The sequence below is a fragment of the Vanrija pseudolonga genome, chromosome 7 (assembly GCF_020906515.1).
Source record: "Vanrija pseudolonga chromosome 7, complete sequence".
NCBI lineage: Eukaryota > Fungi > Basidiomycota > Tremellomycetes > Trichosporonales > Trichosporonaceae > Vanrija > Vanrija pseudolonga.
The window spans coordinates 1,505,103-1,525,026 of record NC_085855.1 but is presented as its reverse complement, the minus strand read 5'-3'; the positions used below and the strand labels follow the sequence as shown (position 1 = coordinate 1,525,026).

Genomic DNA, 19,924 nt, shown 5'->3' with positions numbered 1-19,924 from the left:
AGCGACAAGAGGAGCACGGCTTACCCGTGACCACCCCCAAGAGCACTGCACAGTACGTTTGGTTGCACACAGTGCGGTTGCTGACTACAGTCCACCCCGACCCACCGACCATGGACATCGACGTCTCCGACCACCACTCCTCATCCGCTGACAACGCTGCACGGGCGGCGTTCAATTTACTCGATTCAGATGCGCCCTTCAGCGAGATATTCTTAAGGATGTCCGGCTTACAGTTCGGCACGCACCCATCCGGTGGGCCCTCGACCTCTCTCAAGGTAGGCCACCCAACCGCGCGCGCCCCCACCGAGGACGGAAACGATGCCACCGCCGACACGACGCACGCGTCTAGCCCCAGTCCGACACCCTCACCCTACGGCGCCGAGTGCGAGATGATCAAGATCACCAGTCGGCCTTGCGAAGGGCTGGATTGTTTCTGGCACTCGGACCAGGACTTGGCCGAGGCGCTCATTGCCCAAGGCGTTGAGGGGCGTCTTGGTGCGCTGGCATTCGTGTTGGCCGAGCACGGGGAGGACGAGTACAGCAGTCTTTGTCGCACGCGCACCACAGCTGCCTCCGACACGGCAGTCAAGTTCTCACGCGCTCTCGACGATAAGATCTTTGCGCGTCGCTACACTATCAAGGACCGGGCAACGGACTCGCACATGCGCACGTTCGACCGTGCCGCCAAGAGCGCACGTAAGGACCACGCCATCGAGTTGATCGCCTGTACACAGGCGTATCTCGACAGCATCGAGGCCGCCTTCATGTCCACGATCGAGCTGCATCAAGGCGGCGCCGAACTCGACGCACGACTCACCGCCCTTACCCGCACATTTATCGCCAACTCGACCAAAGCACAGTCCGGCCCTCTTCGCACCGTTCACAACTCGCTCAAGTGGCTCCACAGCCCCGAGAGGAAGAGGGGCGAGGAGACTGCTGCGCAGAGGGCTGAGCGAATTGGCAAGAGACCCAAGAAGAGGGGCAAGAAGACTGGCAAGCAGGCTACATAGCAAGAAGGCTACCAAGCAGGCTAGCAAGGAGGACTAGAAGGAAGACTGCACGGAGCCGGAGGACATGGAGGGACGCCAGGCAGTGTTGGATACACTGAGGACCACGACCCGCGACGGCCTTTCTGTTTATTCACCGTAGGCTGAAATGTGACGAACTGCTTTTGTCTTTACACTGTGTTTCACTCACTCACATCATTCAACCAGACTCGCGTTGCAAGGCGCAGGCTCCAGCCTACAGCACACACTGAAGGCCAAAGGCCGAAGCATAACCCCAGGCTTCTGTACTTCTGCGCCGGCCGACAACGCTCACCACCAGCCACCCGCCGCACGCCCCGTGCGACCATGCCCGCCCCCGAGGCTCCCGACGAGGCCGACGAGCCGTCCTCCCGCCCGAGCAAGCGTGCCCGCCTCGCCTCAGAAAGTGACGACGAGATGGACCTCGACTGGGTCGAGGTCGTCCACGGCCCAGCGGACAACACCGAGCACGAGTTTAACGCCCCTAACACCACCACCGCCGAGGTCCCCGAGGAGCCCACGTCACCGTGCACGATGGCCAAGATTACCGGCACTACGTGCAGCCCGTGTCGCGGCCACACACCCCGCGAGCTCCTCCAATCCCGCCTCGCGGCCTTCAACGCCGCCCTCGCCACCCACGAGCAGAACCCACACGCCGCCCTCATCCGCGCGCGAGCCGAGGCCGGACTCGTCACGATCGCAGAGTACGCAGCGTGGTTCGACCGCGTCCTGCACAAGCGCACCGTCGCGACGGAACACCTGGTGCGAAACACGCCTATCGCCCTCGGGCACTTCTACGCCGCCGTGGGCCGCGCTCGCGCTGCCTACGTCGCCTCGCTGGACGACAAGATGCGCGACTACCTCGACGTGCTCGCATGCGCTCTTCACTCGGCTACGACTATGGAGATGGGGCTTGTCGGTTTCGAGCTCGCCCTCGCGGGATTCATGATGGCGTTTGAGCGGCGGGCGCGTGACGAGCATTCTCGGCACTTGCGCAGGCTGGAGAGCAGCACCAAGACGATCCGGACTGCGCTTGCGAGGATGAAGCGCGGGGGAGCGGCGTAGCTAGTGTGCAGTGAGTGGGCGACAGTGTGGGGAGGGATAGGCGTGTCGCATGTCGGATGGTGCAATGCAGTTGAACAGTAGCTTGTGATGAAATTGTGTCGTGCAGGATTGCCGCCGTGTTGCGTTTACAACATCTCTCTCTCTCCATCATCGTCCGCGTACTGCCGTCACCAGAGCACCAGCGCTCACACACGACCAAGGTCGCCTGACACCGCGCAGCAAGGGTACTTGTCTACCGCGGCAACGCTGACGTCGAGCAGCACACCGCATCCCGCCGACAATGTCGGCCGCCGCTCCGCCCATGGTGGGTGACGACGAGCCCGAGCTGTCCGGCCATCGCCCGGCCAAGCGCGCTCGACTCGCCCCCGCCTCTGAGGAGGAGATGCACGTGAACAGCGGCCCCAGTCACCCCGCCCCCGCCGCTGCGGGCACGTGTGCCGCAGCCGCAGCAGCGCACCTTCCCACCTTGGAGATCACCGACGAGGAGCTCTACTTCAACGAACCGCGCGCGCACGCCACCGACGAGGAGAGCTACTTCAACGATCTGCCTACCCCCGACATGCCCTCCACAGCGGACGAGGACGAGATGAAAGCTCTGCCTCCCGAGCCGGCGGTAGAAGACCACGACATGGACGTCGCGACGACGACGGAGACGACGCCGATGGAGGACCACGACATGAGCCCCGCCCCGCCGGCCCCCGAGGTGATCGACGAGCCCCCCGTCGCCGAGCCCGACCCCGAGCCCGTCGCGCCGCCCTTCATCCCCACTTGCCCCATGGCTAAGATCACCCGCGAGAACTGCACCCCCCGATGCGCGACCCACACCAGCCAGCAACTCGTCGAGGCGGAGATCCACGCGACCGTCGGGCCGCGCCTGACGCGGTTCAACGCCTACCTCGCGGGGCTAGGGGAGAACGTCTACACTGCGCGGGTACGCAAGCGCGTCGACAATGGCATCTGGACGCTCGTCCGCCTGTCTCGCGGCTTCGGCAAGATGCTCGACACGCGCATGCGCGATGCGGCAGCGCTCGCCGGGGAGGGCAAGCCCCTCGACGCGTTCCGCGCTGCCGCGGCCCGCGCGCACCGCGCCCACGGGTTCGCGCTCTCGACCGCCATGTGCCGATACCTCAATGGCATGTCGGACGCGCTTGGCCGTCCTGCGCGCGTAGTCGAGGGCTTTAGGCGCTTCGACGGCCGCGTGGCGGCGCTCATGGCCCGGTTCAAGAAGGTCACCTACGATGCTCATGAGCCGGCGTGGAAGCGCCTCGACCGCGCCGAGGCGACGTTTAAGGCGGCTGTGGCGCGCCGTGCTGCGGGTGGGAAGGCGTGATGGACGTTATACATACAGTTGGGCCGAGGAGAAGACGGTGCGTGGAGGGTGTAAGAGTAGGCGAATAGTAACCTGGTTATGTAGCCATGCAGTGCTTGTCCACACCCTACTCCAGCTCGGGAGTGCACGCCTCACTCCCACCCCAAGCAGCCCAGTCGGGCACATACTCGACCGCGAAAGCCTTCAAGTCCGCCATTGCGCGCTTCTTGACGACGGCGTACACCCAGCGGACGGAGACGACGAGCGCGTCGGGGTCAATGTCGCTCGCCTGGCTGCCAGGCGGGTGGGGCGCGACGTGGACGAGCGCGTCATGGATCGGCACGACCAAGCCGCCGTATCGCTGGGTGTCAGCAGCTGTCACAGATGTGGTGCTCACCTCGATGGCACGGGTGATCTTCCGCGGGAGGCTGGGACACACGTATACGCGCATCGGGGTGCCGTTTGCGTGCACGAAGAGCGGGGTGGTCGCGGTTGTCGAGGGCATGCTGGAGGTGGAGGAGCGGCGGCGGTGGTGTTTGCCTAGTCTCGGTTTCGTGGTGGGCGGGACGGCGACTGGCACCGTGGCCTGGGTCGTCGAGGCCATCGGGAGCGGGGTTGGCGGAGCAGTTGGGGTTGGTGGAAGCTCAAAACTCGGGGGTCGAGTGGATGCCGCTGCAGCTGATGAGGGCAGCGTCCTCGGCAGTCTGGCCGAGTCGAGATTCCGCCCCGGAGATGTCGGCTCGGCCATCGGCGGAGGGGGTTGCATCGTCAGCGGCCGCGGGGGAGAGAGGGCGGCCATGGGAGCCTGGAACGGGGGGCGGACAGTCGTGTGAGTTGCAGCTGGATCTCCTGGCAGCCGTGTCTTAGCCTGTGTTGTGGTTCCCGAGGAGAGGGGCATTGTCCAGCCCGGGGCGTAGTCGGCCACCGCGTGCCCTCGACCCGCGGCGTACCAGTCGTGGTCGGGACGGTACGTCGACCGGATGCTAGACGACGAGGTAGGCAGTTGGAGTGGTGAGAGGGACATCGTTGCGGGGTGAGTGTGAGTGGCAAGGCGGGGACGGCGACCCACGCCCTAATGTATGTACGACCTTGCCAGACGCCGACCTGCGGCACAATCTCGGCCCAGCGCGCGAGACACCCGACCCTCCCTCCCTCCCTGTCAGGCCTGAGCGCGCTCGGCCACCCGGCCACCCCGGGCCTGGCCGTGCCGGACGCCTACCTGGATTCGCGAGATTTTCTGGGGTTGGCATCGAGATGCGACGGCCGATCGGGGGCGTTCCCTGGCGAGAAGCACCAGAGGCGTGGGGTAGGCGTCGAGAAGCGCGTGCTTGCCCAGGTGTTCACCTATTCAGCGAGTCGCGACGCACGCGGCTGCACGGGTTGTGCAAGCTTCTCCCCGCCCGCCCGACGCTTGGGCCGTTTCGGGCGGAGGGAAGAGCATAGCCGGTGGATGTGGCGATGTGTGTGGCGATGATGTTGCTGTACGGTCGGGCTGTGTGCGAGCATGTGAGTCGTGTCAGAGGTGGTGAGGTGAGCGAGCAGGAGCAGGTCGTCGCCGACAAGGGTCGGTCAGTTGTTGGCTCAGTCAGACGCGCCGACCCTGAGCCGACGAGGACCTTGGAATCACCATGACGTCAATGGCACAACTTCACCCTGCATCCAGCGCGATGTTTATCGCTGCGCATGAAGCATCATGCAAGGTCTACACAGGGTCGATATGCTTGCTGAGCGCAGCCTAGTGCTTGGAGCCGATCTTGGTACGCGTCGCGTAGTTGGAAGGGCCGGGCACGTCGTCGGTCGTCCAACGTTCCGTGGCCGTGGTGGTCGACTTGGCCGCGGGCTTCGTCGTGTCCTTGGCCGCGGGCTTGGGGTTGGTCTTGGATCCGCCAGCGGTAGTGGTTCTGTTGCCACCAGTCTTGATCTTGGGATAGGCGCCGGGGACAGTGTGGGTCGCCTTGGTGTTGTGAGTCGCGGATGGAGCACCGACCGGGACAGGCTCGGAACCGCCCTTGTTCTTGCCCTTGCCCTTCTTCTTGCTCTTGCTGGTGCCGGCGGCGGAGGCGGCGACCGAGGGCGGCTGGATCGTCTCGGCGAGGTCGTCGCCATGCGTCACAGTGTCAACCGATGCCGCCACCTTGCCCTTCTTGCCCTTCTTCTTGTTCTTGCGCTTCTTGCCGGTCGGCGGGTCAGCCGCAGCTGGGTCGAGGGTCTTATGCTCTGCCCAGTACTGGCGGAACATGGTCTCCATGCCGGCCAGCATGTACCCCACCCAAGGTTCATTGCCGAAGTGCTCCCTGGCGTCCGAGTCGTAGGCGCAGATCCTCGACACCTCCTCGTCGAACTCGGCGTCGCGGATGGCTTGCTCGGCTGCGGCGGCCTCCTCCTTGCGAGCCTTGGCGCGGGCTTTGGCGCGGGCCTTGGCTGCTGCCTTGCCTTTGCCCTTGGACTTGCCCGCCTTGATGTTGGCGTCCTTGCCGTCCGGGTCCTTGTTCTTGCCGCTCTTGTCGATAGCAGTCGTCGTCTCCTCGGTGGCGCCCGGCTCGACGTGGGGCGAGGCAACAGCAGAGCCGATGTTGAAAAGCTGCTCGAAGTGACGACGCATCTCCTCGGCATCCTCATTGTCGGTATCGACGCCGTAGATGTCCGCGCTGTCCTCCTCGGCGCAGTGCGACGCCACCGCCGTGCTGGTTCCGAGCAGCTGCTCGAAGCGGCGACACACCGCCTCGGCGTCATCATTCACCGTGTCGACACCGTAGGCGCCCGCATACTCGTCCTCCTCCTCCTCAACCTCCTCATCATAGTCGACATCGTCGTCGTCGATCTCCTCGATACGCCCCTGCCCGGTGGAAGGGTACAGGGCGCAGTCGGCGCAACACGCGAACGGCGGGTGTGCGGTCAGCGGGTCGTCGATGTCGTCGTCGTCGTCGTCGTCGCCGGCGAGAACCTCAGCGAAGGCATCGAGGGCCATCTGGCTCGTGACCGCGTCCTCGATGAACGCGAAGGCAGGGGCCGACATGCGCTCTTCAAGAATGGCCATGGCCTGACGTCAGCTGTGTGGGTAGTGCGACCTGGTTCACGGTGATGACGGTCGCGAGGGTCGTCTCTGTGCCGTCGCAGATGTACTCATTGATAGCTTGCTTCGCCTCGGCGAGGGTCATGTCTGGTAGAGTGGTCGGCATGGTTGTTGAGTGACTTGGGTGAAGTGCGAAGAGTCAAAGTGACGAGGGTGAGTGTGTTGGGTGACAATCAAACATGTACGCGCCCCGTTGAACCCGTCACCAAAACACGCGGCGTGGACCTGGTAGCATGGTAGCACTCGTCGGGCTGACAACAGCACGTCGCGTTGCAGCCACCTCGTGTTGTACACATGCATATGTACTGCTTCACTCGGTGCATGCAGAGATCATCTCCCAGGCATCCTCATTCTCAAACCTGACCACCTTGCCAGTGGCAAGGTGATGGGCGGTGGTTGCTCCACCAGCACAGTCATCCGGGCCACCAGGCGCCGTCGAAGTGTCGTACGTGGGTATGGCCTCCGACGTCGCTGTAGCTGTCTTGTCGATCTTCTGAATCGATACCACTGTCGCCCCCCTCCTCCGAGCAGCCTCAGCCTCTCGTGCCAGCGCCGCAGGACGAGGGTACAAGTCTGCCCCAGCCATCAACCGCGCCATCCAGTTCTCGTGTAGGTACACATGCTTGTTGAACCTTTTCGGTTGGCGGTGGTGCTCCGGTCGACCGCACTGTTCGATCTCGCACCGACCATGGGTGAGGAGCACGATCCTGGCTTTGGCGACCGCACAGCGTGAGGGCTGGTCCGAGTCGTGCTCGACGTGCGACTTGGGGAAAAGGACGCAGTCTGTGCCGCAGGGCGAGAGGGGGTGCGAGTTCCCCTTGCCGTCGCCGTCGCGAGCGACGTTGGCGATGGCGTCGCGGGACATCTTGGGGAAGACGTAGGTATGCAGGATCTCAAACTCGCTCTTGGGCAAGGTCACTTCGAGGACGGACATCGCCTGGGTGTCAGCCCTGGCGCGGGGGAGCACTCACTCCTATCAGCGCGAGTCGGTTGGTGATGTCGCCGTGGTCGGCGTACCGCTGCACGACACCCATGGCTTCCTCTCCAGTGGACATGGGGGCTGCAGCCATGGTGGTTGTGGTGGGGATTGGGGTGATCAGTCAAAGAGAGTGAGTTCGAGTCGTTGGGGATAGTGCACTTTGGAAGCAGACGCGGTTGTCTCAGTTGGAGCTGACGCTGACGCGTTCGAGAATCACGACGTGACGTGTTGTGAATCAGTCAGTGAAACAAGCCGCTTGGCATCTGTTCTCAAGTTGGCTCGTTAGCTCGTCGGGAGCGGTACGTCGGATGTCTCGTTTCTCCAGTTGCAGCCACTTGCCCCACCATCCATCATCGTCACCGGTCACAGCGGCGGGGTGCCACTTGCAATTGCACCCCTCACGGTATGCATCTAGGCAACGACCCCGAGGGCATCTTCTTGGGCTTGTTGGTACAGGTCCACTCAGTGCAGGGGCCTGTCACTCGGCAGCTGGAGACAGTGCGGGCAGCTAACCTGTAGCCTGTAGACCACTAATCACGCGGCCCAAGCCGCCGCCGCCGCCTCCCACGCCTTCCCCCCAGCCTTGACAATCTTGCCAACCTCGGGGCGGACAATGCGCTTCCACATGTTGGAGCGACCGTACTTCCCACCAAACTCGGCGCGATATCCCTTCTTGCGCATGTTCGAGCGCCCGTGGATACGCTTGAACGGGAGCTTGATAGCCGCCAGGGTGGTGGGCTTGACCGTGGTCTTCTCGCGGGTGGGACGCTGGTGCAGCACGACGACGTTGCACATGTCCTCGAAGAACTCGCACACGTCATGCGCCTCGTCCATGTCCCCCGCGGGGTCGTACCACACCGTGTCAAGCAGGCAGTCGGTGCAGGTGTGGAACTCGAACGTGCCCGCGCAGTCGCAGTGCGAGCAGCAGTCGTCCCAGAGGCGGCCCTCTAGGAGGGCAGTGATGGCCGCCTCGTCGTCGTTGGTGCGAGGGGTGGCTGACTGCAGCAGGATCTGGAGGGGTCAGTGGTGACGCTCACTGGCGCAAGGTGACGGGTTGGAGGAAGGAAGACACCTACATACCGCGAGAGTGTGTAACACGTCTGGCTTGGTCTGGGCTGGCTTCCATGAACGTGTCTTGGTCATCTTGGGACTGTGCTGTTCCGAGTGCTGGGCGTTGGTTGTGTTGTTGAAATAAGTGGTGGTGGTGGAATGAGCAACGTTGAGAAATGATGGTTGTTGAACAAGACAAGAGAAGAGAAGACGACCTCCACCGGCTCGCCCCAGCACGCCCCCCGACGATCATCACCACAATGGGTGCCGACCTTGTGCTCGCAAACAATGGATTGTGACATGGCCAAGGCGACGCACACTCGCTCGTGTGCATAACCACCGTAAGCCTACATGGGTACATAAGGTGGGACAGGCAAGAATAGACAACATGGAGAGTGTCACCGCAAGGCTGATAGCACCCATTGAGCTCCCATCACAAACTTCCTCCGCCACCCACCAGCGGACGCTCTCTACTCGGCCTCGTCGGACGAGTATTGGGCCTTGGCGCGAAGCTGCGACATTCTGGCTTGACGTCGAATCGACAGCGACTCGGAGGAGTGCTGAGTCTGAGTGCTCTCATCTGGGTACAGAGGTTGCTGTGCCCCGGCCGGCCGCGCCGCCTTAGGAGGGGACTTCGTCTCCGCAGTCGACATCGGCGGCGGTGGCGATGGCGAGGACGTAGCCGACACAATAGAAAATAGACGCTGGTGGCGCCAACGGGGGATGGGAGTGCCAGTGACAGGATTGGTGCTGAAGAGTACCCACACCGCGTGGTTCTGGGCGATGTGTATATCGATGAGCCGGAGAAGGTGCATTACGCGGGCGAGGCGCACCGGGCAAACAAAGGGCAGAGGTCGGAGGGGCGGGTATGTTGTCCCACTATGGCGGTGCGGTGGGGGCGGTACGCTGGGGTCAAAGTGAGGGATGTATGCGTCGACAGCGGATCGCCCTCCGAGCGGGTTATCGACGTCGACCATGCCATCGCGATTGAGCGCCGAGATGAACCGCAGCTCCTCGGCCGGCGCGTCGCCGCGCTCGTTGTGCCATCGCAGCGCGGGCGTGTACTGCGGACAGTCGGCCGGGTGGTCGTACCACGTCCCCCCCGTCGCCTCGCACACGATACACTCGCACATGAAGACCATGCGGCCGTGCAGTATGCCGCGGTAGAGCGTCGTTACAAGCGGGTGCGGCTCGGGGTTGGCGTAGAATGAGACCTGGTGTCAGCGGAGGAAGCGGGTGGGGTAGTACAATGGCGGAGCGGAGCGCGGGCATGAGCGTGCGCTCGGCCGGGGGAGGAGGGTGAGCTGGCTGTGCGTCGGGATCGGTTGGGGCGGACATCGTGAGTGAGCGGTGGTGGTGGTGTTGGTGACGCGAGATGCAAGAATGGTGGAGGAGGAAAAGCAAAATCAGTCGCGTCAGCCGCCGAACAGATTTGGTTGTTTTGCCGCCCGCCAAACTCTTGCAACCACCCACTCCCTCAAACCACCACCGCTCACAGTCTGCGCATTACACACACGCGACTTCCGACACGTCTCACCCCCCAACACATGAAGACAACATGGTAAGTTCCCGCAACCACCCCGAATCTCACCCACGTAGGACATAGACCAGTCCAACCACACCACCCTGGTCGACCAATCGGCGGCGAACATGGGGCAGGTCGGCGGCGTAGGCCTCCAGGTAAGGCTACGAGCAGGCCACAACTGACAGCAGTTCACTGCCCCGGAAGTCATTGCCGCCAACATCAACTGCGCTTGCATCGAGTACCGTGCCCGGATCCAAGAGATCGCCGACGCAGTCGGCTATGCGCCGGCCACCGTCGCGCTCCAGCGCCTCGCCGACACTGCAGTCGACGAGGTTACCCAGCGCTCGGATGAGTTCACCACCATCATCACCGACCATGTGCCACCATCCACGATCCTACCGGACTCTATTGGCCGCTATCTCTCTCGCCTCGCCCTCATGCAGCACGACGTTTGTGATCAGCACATCGAGGTGTTGAGGAATCACGCCGCAGATGTCGCCTCGGTCTTCAACTCGCCCAGTTTCTTGAACGGACCTCACATCGCCCCGGCTCTCGAGTTCCAGTGTGACGAGCTTCTTGACAAGCTCTCTACTGCCCTTTTCTGGGTGCACACCGTCTCAATGAGGGCAGTCGACCTGCTCAAGCTGTCGGCCAAGCCGCCCAAGGGCCATGCCGAGCGAGACACCAACAACGTGAAACCTCAGCCTCGCACAGCTCTCGGCCGATGCAAGCTAAGCAACATCAACGGGAGGGGCTGCAAGACTCCTTGCGCTGGTCATCCCCCTTCAGAAATTGAAGAGGCCAAGCTCTCAGTAACGTGCAAGAAGCTGAAGTCCGACAAGTTGAAGCTCTACTCCCACAACAAGCATGCAAGGAGGTACCTTGACGAGATCCGACCACAGCTGGACACGGAGATCGAAACCCTCCTGTCAATCTTTCGCAGCTTCTGTGCGCAGCTTGGGCGCAAGGCGGAGTTCGCGCAGTCAATGATCGACAACGATAGCATGTACAGGGTCATCGCCGCGTCAATCTATCTCAACAGGGTAGATCATCTTCGCACCGACGCCAGGGAGCAAATGTTCATCCGGACAAAGGCGTACGCAGAGACGGTATTCCGTCGCCTTAACAGTGTTCTTGCACTCTCCAAGAAGAATAGACCGACGCCGTCGAAGGTTATGGACAAGATAAAGAAAAACACCAAATCTCTTCGCCTCCGTCTTAGGGATCTCAGTCGTTATTTTCTAATGACTCAAGACGACATCGATAAGGCCTTTAAGCGCCGCTTGGCGGAGGCGGGGGAGCAGGCGTCGGAGCCCATGCCCCACACCATGTCTGCCCAGACCGACGGCGAGGAGGGCATCAAGGCCGATGTGACCCATCTCAACTTTGGTGCCGCATCTTTGTTCCGCAAGACTCTTCGTGACGACAAGGTGGCATTGAAGCGCAAGTGGGACGACACCGTCTTGGATACCTCGGCGGACTTGGGCCTGTCGACCGATGATGAGCAGGAGGGCGTGAAGGGTCTTGGGCATGCGGCGCCCGGTGGAGGGAGTCGCAAGCGCCGTATGATCGGTTAGAGCACTTGAAAGCACTTGAATACAATAGCGTAGCATGTTCGGTCGAAAAGGCTGTAGAGACAGGTGGTAACTCACCGGTCACCCGTCAGTGCAGAAATCAAAGTCAGCCGCGTTGCGGTTTCCACCCTGAACGACTCGCGACACCACAGCCACGATCCTCTCGCAACCAGAAATTGCCGCCGATTCGCCGTCGACACTCGCACACACACTCATCACCCACTCAGTACTGCACATTCTCTCAACATTATCAACTGTCATACAACCAAGTCTATTCGAGATGGTAAGCAGGTCCAATATGGTAAGCATGTCACCGTACCACTGTCTGATCTCAGCAGGACGTCGACACGCCGGGCCATGATGTCGTCCAACTCGTTCGCGGTCAGCTGGGCCGATACGTCAAGGTGAAGCCAACTGCGCTCGCTGGTCGCTGACACCAGAACACCGCCCAGGCCGCCGTTGCGCTCAAGATCACCGGCGTCTGCACCACTTATCGTGCCCAGCTGGAAGCGCTTGCCACCACTCTCGACCACGCGCCTGCCACAGCAGCTCTGCACCAGCTCGCCGACGCGGCGGTGACGGCACTCACCCAGCGCTCGGACGACTTTGCCGCCGTCATCAACGGTCGCTTCTCGGCTCAAAACGACAACCCTCTCATCAGAGCATCTGGGTACGTCCGGCGGCTCAGGGACATGCAGCATCATCTGTTCGCGGTACTCAAGAAGGCATTGGAGAAGCACACTACGGCGGTCGACACGGCTTTCAAGTCCCTCAACGACTCGAATCAGCTCCATGACGTCTCGGTCCTCGAATCGACGTGTGAGACACTCCTCGGAGACCTCAGTGCACACCTGGAGAAACTGCACGACGCTCAGTTGGCTCGGCTGTACGACCTGGAGAGCACGTACGCCAACATTGGAACGCAGAAAGCGAAGGTTCGCAGGGTCGCCAAGGTTATCCCTGTCACGAATGGTAGTGCGATCACCACGCTTGGCTGCGAGATGAGCAAGATTGTCGGCGCTGCTTGCGATCCCCCCTGCGCCGGCCACACCCGCCAGGAACTGGAGGAAGCCCATCTTTCGACAGCGATGGTTGAGTTCACCAACTCGGCCGAGTTCAAGCAGAACGATCAAAACGAAGCGGCCGCCGACTACCTTTCCATTGTCTCTCGTCGCGTTGACGAGAGCATCGACACGGTTTCGCACTGCTTCCAGACGTTCGGTGGTCAGCTGGCACAGCGAGAGGAGTCGTCCCGCGCCTGCACGCACACTAAGAAGACGAAGCACAACGCAGGCTCAGCATACGTCCACGAGCTGAACCGCATCCGCACTGTCGTCAAGAACCAAATGCTCCGCAAGTTTGAGACGTGCGTCAAGACCATGTATCTGCCAAGTCGATACCGCTATCGGTTCGCGCAAGCCTCGCCCGCCTGCCAAGTTTGACATCGGGATGGCTATTGTCATGGATGTGCTGCACGGCTCACTGGAGAACATTATCCGCCGACAGTGGCCGAAGCTGATCACCACCGACAAGGCATACAAGCAGCGCCTCGAAGAGGAGAGCGCCAAGACATCCAACCAAGCGTCGAGTTCAAACAAGGCACCTCCGGTCGAGCCGGCCGATGGTCTTGAGGCGCTTCTGTCCGACCTCAACCTCAACGTCACCGATCCAGCGGCTCCCAACACGGCATCACCTGGTGATGCGACCAGCTCGAAGCGCAAGTATGAAGACGGCGACTCGAACATGTCCGTCGAGGGCCCGGAGGACGACGACGACTGGGTTGACGAGAATGCCAAGACTGCCAGCGACTCGGGTGGTAGGCCAATGGTCACTCACAAGCGTCGCCTGATGCGTTGAGAGGTGAACCATGGACGCCAGTGTGTTCGTCATACGAAGAAGCTTAAGCATTGGTTAAGATTCATGCATGAATTAAGTGCAGCGGTGCGGTGCCAAAGAGCGGACCAGTAGAACTCGCCAGACGCTCCACCACGGGTCTCGTAGTTGGATCAACGAGCTCGAAACGCGTCGAAGCCGAGAGTACAAGTGACAATTACCGATCGCATTTCCGTTCAGTGATGCAAAAAGATTGTGGGGGGAGGTCAGGTCTCCACACATTCGAACTGGCTCCAGCAACCCCAGACCGCACCCAGGCTGCATCTGAGGTACGAACCGACGACCGACAGTCTCAACGATGCCTCCAGCCCACTAGTCCAGTTGGAGCTTTTTGCTTCTGGGTGAGTGGGGATGTGTTGTGCGAGAGTGGCGCAGTGATGGGAGCGGGGCGAGTGATGTGGCGGTGTGGCGATGTGGCGGGATCAAAAGGCCAGTGTCGCCGCCAACACACAACTACACCGCCGACAGGGCATCCCTCGCAAGTGCCAGCATTCCCACGCGCGCTCCGGCGTTGAGCGACATTTCGACTTTGGCGTACACTGATCAAGCACTACACAGCGTACTCACCGGTGTCCGACAAAGCAGTTGCACTCTCTTTACCACTCAGCTTTATAGTTCAGCGGTTATGTTTTGGACGGCACCGCTTGCTGGCGTCGACGACCAAGGTCGGGGATGCTCCCTCCAACTCCCTAAAGATGTAGTAGTAGAGTACTATGGCGATAAACTACATTAGTTATGCCGTCATGTCTCTCCAAGCCACCACAATCGGCCTATTGTGTTCAAAAGAACTTGACACTACAAAACCCGGTTTTTGTAATAAGCAATACAATGGTCACCGGCAGCAAGAAGTTTTCGAGACCGGGATGTCAATCCCGGGCACCCCAATGGCGCCGTCCTCAATCTCGGACAGTACTGTTTTGTATGTTTTCGTGACTCGAACAAGCGACCACAAGGTGCCAACGATCCTCCCTAGCCGGTTGCCCAACTGGTCTCGATACCAGCTGTGGCGTTTCAGCGACAAGTGCGACGGCAGAGACCAGCAGTGGCGCCCCGCCACATTCGCCCTACATACGTGCTGGGTCACAACGCCGCACCGGTGCACCTGCGTTGTGTCCAAACAGTCACCCGCGGTCAGCCAAGTAGTGCGAGTGCCCAACACAAGGCGCAGCCGCTGGGCGAGTGTTCACATTGCAACAAACGACTCCAAGCAAATTTGTCACTCACACAGACAACATTCATCAAAGTTCTACACACCACACTGCAACGACCAGGGCAGCGACCTCCAACATGACTCCGCCATTGGTGAGCTTGGGCTGGTAAATGGCAATGCTGACCTCAGACGGTCGAAGGAGATGCCCCTAGATCTGTGGAACTGCCGAACCGCGCCGCAGAGGCGGGCGGCGGTAGCATTGTGCAACACGGACACGTCACGGGCAATTCACCTGCCCAACATCAATCACCAGCACTTGCAATAGACGACATCCAACTAGAAGAAGCCTCAGCAGACGACACCGCAGTTGGTAACGAGGTACAGACACACACAGGGCAGCAGGTGGATGATGGGTCGGATGCGGACACACATTTCGAGTCAGACGACGACTCTCACTCAGACGACAACTCTCAGTCAGACAATGACTCTCAGTCAAATGACGAGTCTCAGTCAGCCCACGACTCTCAGTCAGACGACGACTCTCAGTCTGATGACGACTCTCAGTCAGACCGATACTCGCAGTCGGACGACTATAACGAAGAAAGCAGAGGTGCCCGAGCCCGAATTGTGCGTACAGGCCCAATTAACTGAAGCGGGATCATCGCTGACACCGCCCACAGGTCGATGAAGAGGTCGCGGCCAGGATCCGGGAGGCGTGCACTGCCCACTGCGACCGAATTGACCAGCTGTGTGAGGCTTTCAACAACCGACCCCTTTCAATTGCACTCAGCCACTTCACGACCTCTGCTGTGAGCTCAATCAATCGACAATCAGCGTCCTTCGAAGACTTGGCGAAGCAGCGGTGGACATCCTCAACCAATCCTCGCACTGCGGTTCCTCAATACCGCAAGCTGCTCGACAAGATGCGGCATGGGATGTGTACTCAGTAAATTAAGGCTATGCGAGCTCACACGGCAGTCATTTGCGTCACTCTACCCACTTTCATCTCCCCCGAATCACCACTCAGCATCCCAGATGTCCTTGAGAAGATGGAGTCATTGCTTAGTGAATTCAACGATCGTCTGTCGACTGCACTACTCAACCAAATGGTCGGTTTCCAGCAGCTGGAACGCAAGTACTCGAAACTTGCCAACGAACTAAGACGCACGCAAGCCGCTGTAAAGACCGACATCAAGAGCGAGAGCCCAGCGCCCATTGGTACCTCCTGCGAGATGAAAAACATCACGGGAACTGACTGCGGTCCTCCGTGCCCTGGTCACACCAAATTTCAGCTCAGTGAAGCAAGGCTTCGCAAAGCCAACAATGACCTCATCACCTCCGGACGGCTTCAATCATTTCGCGAGGGTCCGCGCACTGCCCCTTATGCGCCTTTCATCACGACACAACTTGAAGCAGGTTTGAAGACGGTCCTCCGCTGCTTCACCACATACTCCCTCGCTCTCAATGGCCGTGCACAGATTGCAGTTTCAAGGCTCGGGGCGGAGGTTGAGGCTGTCCGTTCTGCTGCCGAAGACTACCTGTCAAAGCTCGAGGACTGTCGCCGAGATGTCGAAGAGCAACTTGCCTCCAAGATGACATATCATGCGAAATGCCTGTGTGATTCTCTGGATCTAAACATGAGGATTCCCAAGTCACGAGACCCAGAACACCTCAATTTAACCCTCGAGGGTCACACGGCAGATCAGGTGTAGGCCATTCGAGGGGCCCTCCGAACGCAATGGAATAAGATCGCGCCCATCGATGAGGCGTTCAAGAAAAAGATCGAGGCACTGGAGGCCGGGACATCCGCGCTAGACATTCGCGCCCAGTTCGCCCGTGATCAGGTCACCGACAACTTCGAGGAGCTGTCTGAGATGATGGATATTGTCCCAGAAAAGGGACATACGACCCAGGTCATTGGTACCAAACGCAAGGCCGAAGGGCCGCCACCTTCGGCCACAAGACCCACAACCTCGGCAACGACGCCAGCACCACCGGGCACGAGACCTGCTGGCCCCGCCATAAGGCCACCAACCTCTGCCATAATGCCACCAACTCCCAGCATACGGCCAGCACCGGTCACAAGTCCAGCACCGGTCACAAGTCCAACAGGCCCCGTTACATATAAGGCCTCCAGCCCCGGTAACAAGGCTTCCAGCCCTCTCACCGAGGCCTCCAGCTCCACCGGCGGGGACTCCGTTACCCGCACTGAGGCCGGCAGCACCTGCCATACGACCAGCTACCCCCGCCGTGAAGCCAGCAGCACCCCCCATAATCCCAGCACCACCTACAAGGCCCCCAGCCCAGCCCACAAGGCCTCTAGCCCCCACCATCAGGCCTCCTACCCCCGCCACAAGGCTCACAGCCTTCGCACCGAGGCCTCCAGCCCCACCCACAAGGCCTCCGCTTCCCACACCGAGTCCAGCAATTCCTGCCATAAGGCCAGCAGCCGCCGCCATCAGGCCTCCAGCCGGAGCCACAAGGCCTGCAGCCGCGGGCACAAGACAAGCAGCCTCGGCCACAAGGACGGCAGCCTTATCCAAAGCAGCAGGGTTGATTGACGAGGAAGAGGAGTTCATTAATGGCCCCGGTGGCGGGGGAGGTAACGTTCACAAACGCCTTAAGGGTGGTTGAGAAGGAGGCCGCTGTTTCAAGTGACAAGAACAAGACGCGAGGTGCATCAGAGATGTCACCCCGTCCCTACACTGTACCCACTACATAGTCCAACTTCCAAACCAAGTAGATACCAGATGAAGCAATGACATGTCCACAAGAGCCATTGTCCAAATGTGCTCGGCGAGCGCAGCCTGGCATGGGCGACATGTCTCCACTGTTGTTTTCAGAGCGCTGATCGATCTCGAGCCGAGGCCGCTAGGGGAGCAGAATGATTTCAGAGGTTTGAAGCGCCGCACGACGCCAAGGCCCAAAACTTGTGCCCAAAACTTGCATTTCTCCGAGAAGCATGTCTCCGATGACAAGGGTGTCTTGAGGCGTTGAGCGCCTCCTCGGTCGGCAGCGGAAGCGCCACCCTCACCGCCGATCCTCACGAGCCTTTCAGGAGCTTGAGTCTTGCCGGGTTCGGCAAGAGTCGGTGACTTGCATAGATCGCGGCACCGCGAGCTGAAGACCAGCCTGTGTCGCGGACCACCACCCGGACCATGTGGCGGACATGCAGTGAGCGGCTGCCTGGGCTGTCCAGTGCATCGGCCAGGTGACGGACAAGTGTTATTCTTCGTCCTCCTCGTTTTGTCCACACCATTGCCAGCGTGATACACCGGGGCGATCGGCCAGGGCCGCGCTGGCCCTCGTGCAGGGGGGGGGGAGTGGTCAAACCAGAGCGGGCAGTCGGCCATAGTGGTCGACAGGAGAAGCGTTTCGTAGTGCAGCATGGGGCTGAGGGCGCTTCTCAGCATGGCCGACCGGCCCGTTCATCGAGCTGGGTCTCAGCCCATTCCTGAATGGCACCACAGAGTCACATACTGTATTTAGTGGTGCAGGCTGAGGATCAGCGTCTTCGCATGGCGCAAAGGCCGGGACGTGACTGTTACAAGTGCATAGCAGTCCCGGGGAGCTCGTTTCGGCATTGTATCAAGGTGGAATGTGAAGTCGAGAAGTTGTAAACAAAAGAAAAGTGCACAGACGACACCTGGCTGGGTGGTGGGTCGCCGCTGGCAGCTGGCTGGCGGCGGGTGGCGAATGTGGCGCCGCGAGGGAAGGTGGCGCGTGGCACCAAGAAGGCCGCCACAGAACCTTGTCCCTGCCGTTTCAGGCCGCCCACCCATTGTTTTTTCGCGTGCCGCCATTGTCCAGCTCGCGGCACAACACGATGGGGCAGGTGGTCTCACCTCGCGCTGCACTCTTGCACGCTGCGCCTGCACCGCACTGCATCCCTGCTATCCCTGCTGTTGTGCCTAGCCACGGCCGCTGTCCTGTCCACGGCGCCGCCGCCCCGCCAGCCGCAGTGGTGCCGTTTGGCGGCGCTAATACTTAAACCCACGTCACCTTGTTGTCGGCCTCCAACTGCACCACCACCGCACCCCACTCCACCTCCCAGCAATGGCGCGGCACTCGACCAAGGACGACCCTCCACCACCATCCCCGCCATCCATCGATGTCTCGGCGGCGCAGGCCCTCCTCGACCTCCATCCTGGGTGGCAGCCATCCGTCAAGTCTGATGCCGGTGCCGATGACAACAGCTCCACACCTCCACCCGACTCGACCCAGGTCGCTCGCCCAACAATGACAGTCACTCCCCCCACTGCAACTGACGCCCAGTTTGACGACACGGCCGCCACCGCCCGGTCTGTTCGCGACGAGTCAATCCCACCCGCCGCCCACTCGCGCCGCTCCTCCTTCTCGCGCGAGTTCCTCACCCCCGACTCGCGCGCCGGCTCACCATACCCTACGCCGACACGCCGCCGGCGCACCTCGACCCGCTCAAAGTCACCGAATCCGCCAGACCCTACTCGCGCGAACGCCGCCGGAAGAAAGGACTACCCCGGCCTCGAGCCCGACGACCTCGCCCTCGTGCTCCGGTTCCCGCAGCGCCAGCGTTCCAAGAACGCGCGATATGTGCGTGCTTCCTCCATCATCCTCACCTAACGCTCCAGCTCTCGTTCATCAGCAACAGCACGCTGCGCCTCGTGCCCCCCGGCCGCGGCTGCATCACCTGCGAACGGCAGAAGATCCCCTGTTTCATCCTCGACCGCGAGCATGTCCAGTACACCAACCACTCGCGCTGCTTCTCGTGCGGGAACACCGCATGCAGTTTCACCAGGGGCGGAGGTCCCCCCCGAGATCTGCCGCCGCGCAACGCTGCCGAGGAGGCGGGGACGGCCCGCGCGATGATCGTCGCGACCATTCCGCCACCACCAGGAATGCTTCCCCCCACTGGGTTCGGAGGAACAACAAGCAGGCATGTCTCGCGGAGTGTCACCCCGTCCATGTCGGTACGCAGCTCTACGTACACCGAGGTCACGACACCGCCGGAAGAGGTCACCCACTCTCCGGCGGCCAGCGTGGTATCCCTTGCGGCCCCTAAGCCGGTACACACCCCATCAATCTCGGTGCTCGAGGAGGACATGGACCGTCGAAGGAATCGCCGCTGCTCCTTCAGTGGCGGGCAGGGCCGAAACAATACCGATCTGGGACTTGCTTCTCCCCCTCCCCGCCGCGGAAACAGGGCGTACTCTCCCCGTTCTGCCTCTCGCGAACCTGTGCTCGACTCGGACGACTCGGGGTACCGCCCTTCTCGGCCCTATCACACGGCCGGGTCCGCCAG

General features: G+C 61.2%; 10 protein-coding genes across 10 annotated transcripts; 6 read left to right on the top strand and 4 right to left on the bottom strand.

The window, feature by feature from the left end:
• Positions 1-110: 110 nt before the first annotated feature.
• Positions 111-1,010, top strand: LOC62_07G009466 (uncharacterized protein; the record flags this gene model as incomplete). Its single annotated transcript, XM_062776020.1, has 1 exon — positions 111-1,010. The coding sequence occupies one exon, from the start codon at positions 111-113 to the stop codon at positions 1,008-1,010; it is 900 nt and encodes a 299-aa protein (XP_062632004.1).
• A 342-nt stretch (positions 1,011-1,352) lies between these two features.
• Positions 1,353-2,090, top strand: LOC62_07G009465 (uncharacterized protein; the record flags this gene model as incomplete). The annotated part of the gene is made up of 1 exon (XM_062776019.1): positions 1,353-2,090. The coding sequence occupies one exon, from the start codon at positions 1,353-1,355 to the stop codon at positions 2,088-2,090; it is 738 nt and encodes a 245-aa protein (XP_062632003.1).
• Positions 2,091-2,370: 280 nt separating this feature from the next.
• LOC62_07G009464 (uncharacterized protein) lies at positions 2,371-3,420 on the top strand (the record flags this gene model as incomplete). The annotated part of the gene is made up of 1 exon (XM_062776018.1): positions 2,371-3,420. One exon carries the CDS (start codon positions 2,371-2,373, stop codon positions 3,418-3,420), a length of 1,050 nt encoding a protein of 349 aa, XP_062632002.1.
• Positions 3,421-3,526: 106 nt separating this feature from the next.
• Positions 3,527-3,904, bottom strand: LOC62_07G009463 (uncharacterized protein; the record flags this gene model as incomplete). Its single annotated transcript, XM_062776017.1, has 2 exons — positions 3,527-3,760; positions 3,797-3,904. 2 exons carry the CDS (start codon positions 3,902-3,904, stop codon positions 3,527-3,529), a joined length of 342 nt encoding a protein of 113 aa, XP_062632001.1.
• Positions 3,905-5,134: 1,230 nt separating this feature from the next.
• On the bottom strand, positions 5,135-7,542 carry LOC62_07G009462 (uncharacterized protein; the record flags this gene model as incomplete). Its single annotated transcript, XM_062776016.1, has 4 exons — positions 5,135-6,439; positions 6,477-6,559; positions 7,199-7,409; positions 7,444-7,542. The coding sequence occupies 4 exons, from the start codon at positions 7,540-7,542 to the stop codon at positions 5,135-5,137; spliced, it is 1,698 nt and encodes a 565-aa protein (XP_062632000.1).
• A 443-nt stretch (positions 7,543-7,985) lies between these two features.
• LOC62_07G009461 (uncharacterized protein) lies at positions 7,986-8,594 on the bottom strand (the record flags this gene model as incomplete). Its single annotated transcript, XM_062776015.1, has 2 exons — positions 7,986-8,462; positions 8,532-8,594. 2 exons carry the CDS (start codon positions 8,592-8,594, stop codon positions 7,986-7,988), a joined length of 540 nt encoding a protein of 179 aa, XP_062631999.1.
• Positions 8,595-8,971: 377 nt separating this feature from the next.
• On the bottom strand, positions 8,972-9,839 carry LOC62_07G009460 (uncharacterized protein; the record flags this gene model as incomplete). Its single annotated transcript, XM_062776014.1, has 2 exons — positions 8,972-9,715; positions 9,750-9,839. The coding sequence occupies 2 exons, from the start codon at positions 9,837-9,839 to the stop codon at positions 8,972-8,974; spliced, it is 834 nt and encodes a 277-aa protein (XP_062631998.1).
• Positions 9,840-10,059: 220 nt separating this feature from the next.
• LOC62_07G009459 (uncharacterized protein) lies at positions 10,060-13,457 on the top strand (the record flags this gene model as incomplete). The annotated part of the gene is made up of 8 exons (XM_062776013.1): positions 10,060-10,062; positions 10,101-10,181; positions 10,215-10,974; positions 11,281-11,598; positions 11,892-11,901; positions 11,939-11,981; positions 12,041-12,970; positions 13,020-13,457. 8 exons carry the CDS (start codon positions 10,060-10,062, stop codon positions 13,455-13,457), a joined length of 2,583 nt encoding a protein of 860 aa, XP_062631997.1.
• A 2,292-nt stretch (positions 13,458-15,749) lies between these two features.
• On the top strand, positions 15,750-16,355 carry LOC62_07G009458 (uncharacterized protein; the record flags this gene model as incomplete). The annotated part of the gene is made up of 1 exon (XM_062776012.1): positions 15,750-16,355. The coding sequence occupies one exon, from the start codon at positions 15,750-15,752 to the stop codon at positions 16,353-16,355; it is 606 nt and encodes a 201-aa protein (XP_062631996.1).
• A 2,344-nt stretch (positions 16,356-18,699) lies between these two features.
• Positions 18,700-19,245, top strand: LOC62_07G009457 (uncharacterized protein; the record flags this gene model as incomplete). The annotated part of the gene is made up of 1 exon (XM_062776011.1): positions 18,700-19,245. One exon carries the CDS (start codon positions 18,700-18,702, stop codon positions 19,243-19,245), a length of 546 nt encoding a protein of 181 aa, XP_062631995.1.
• Positions 19,246-19,924: the final 679 nt, after the last annotated feature.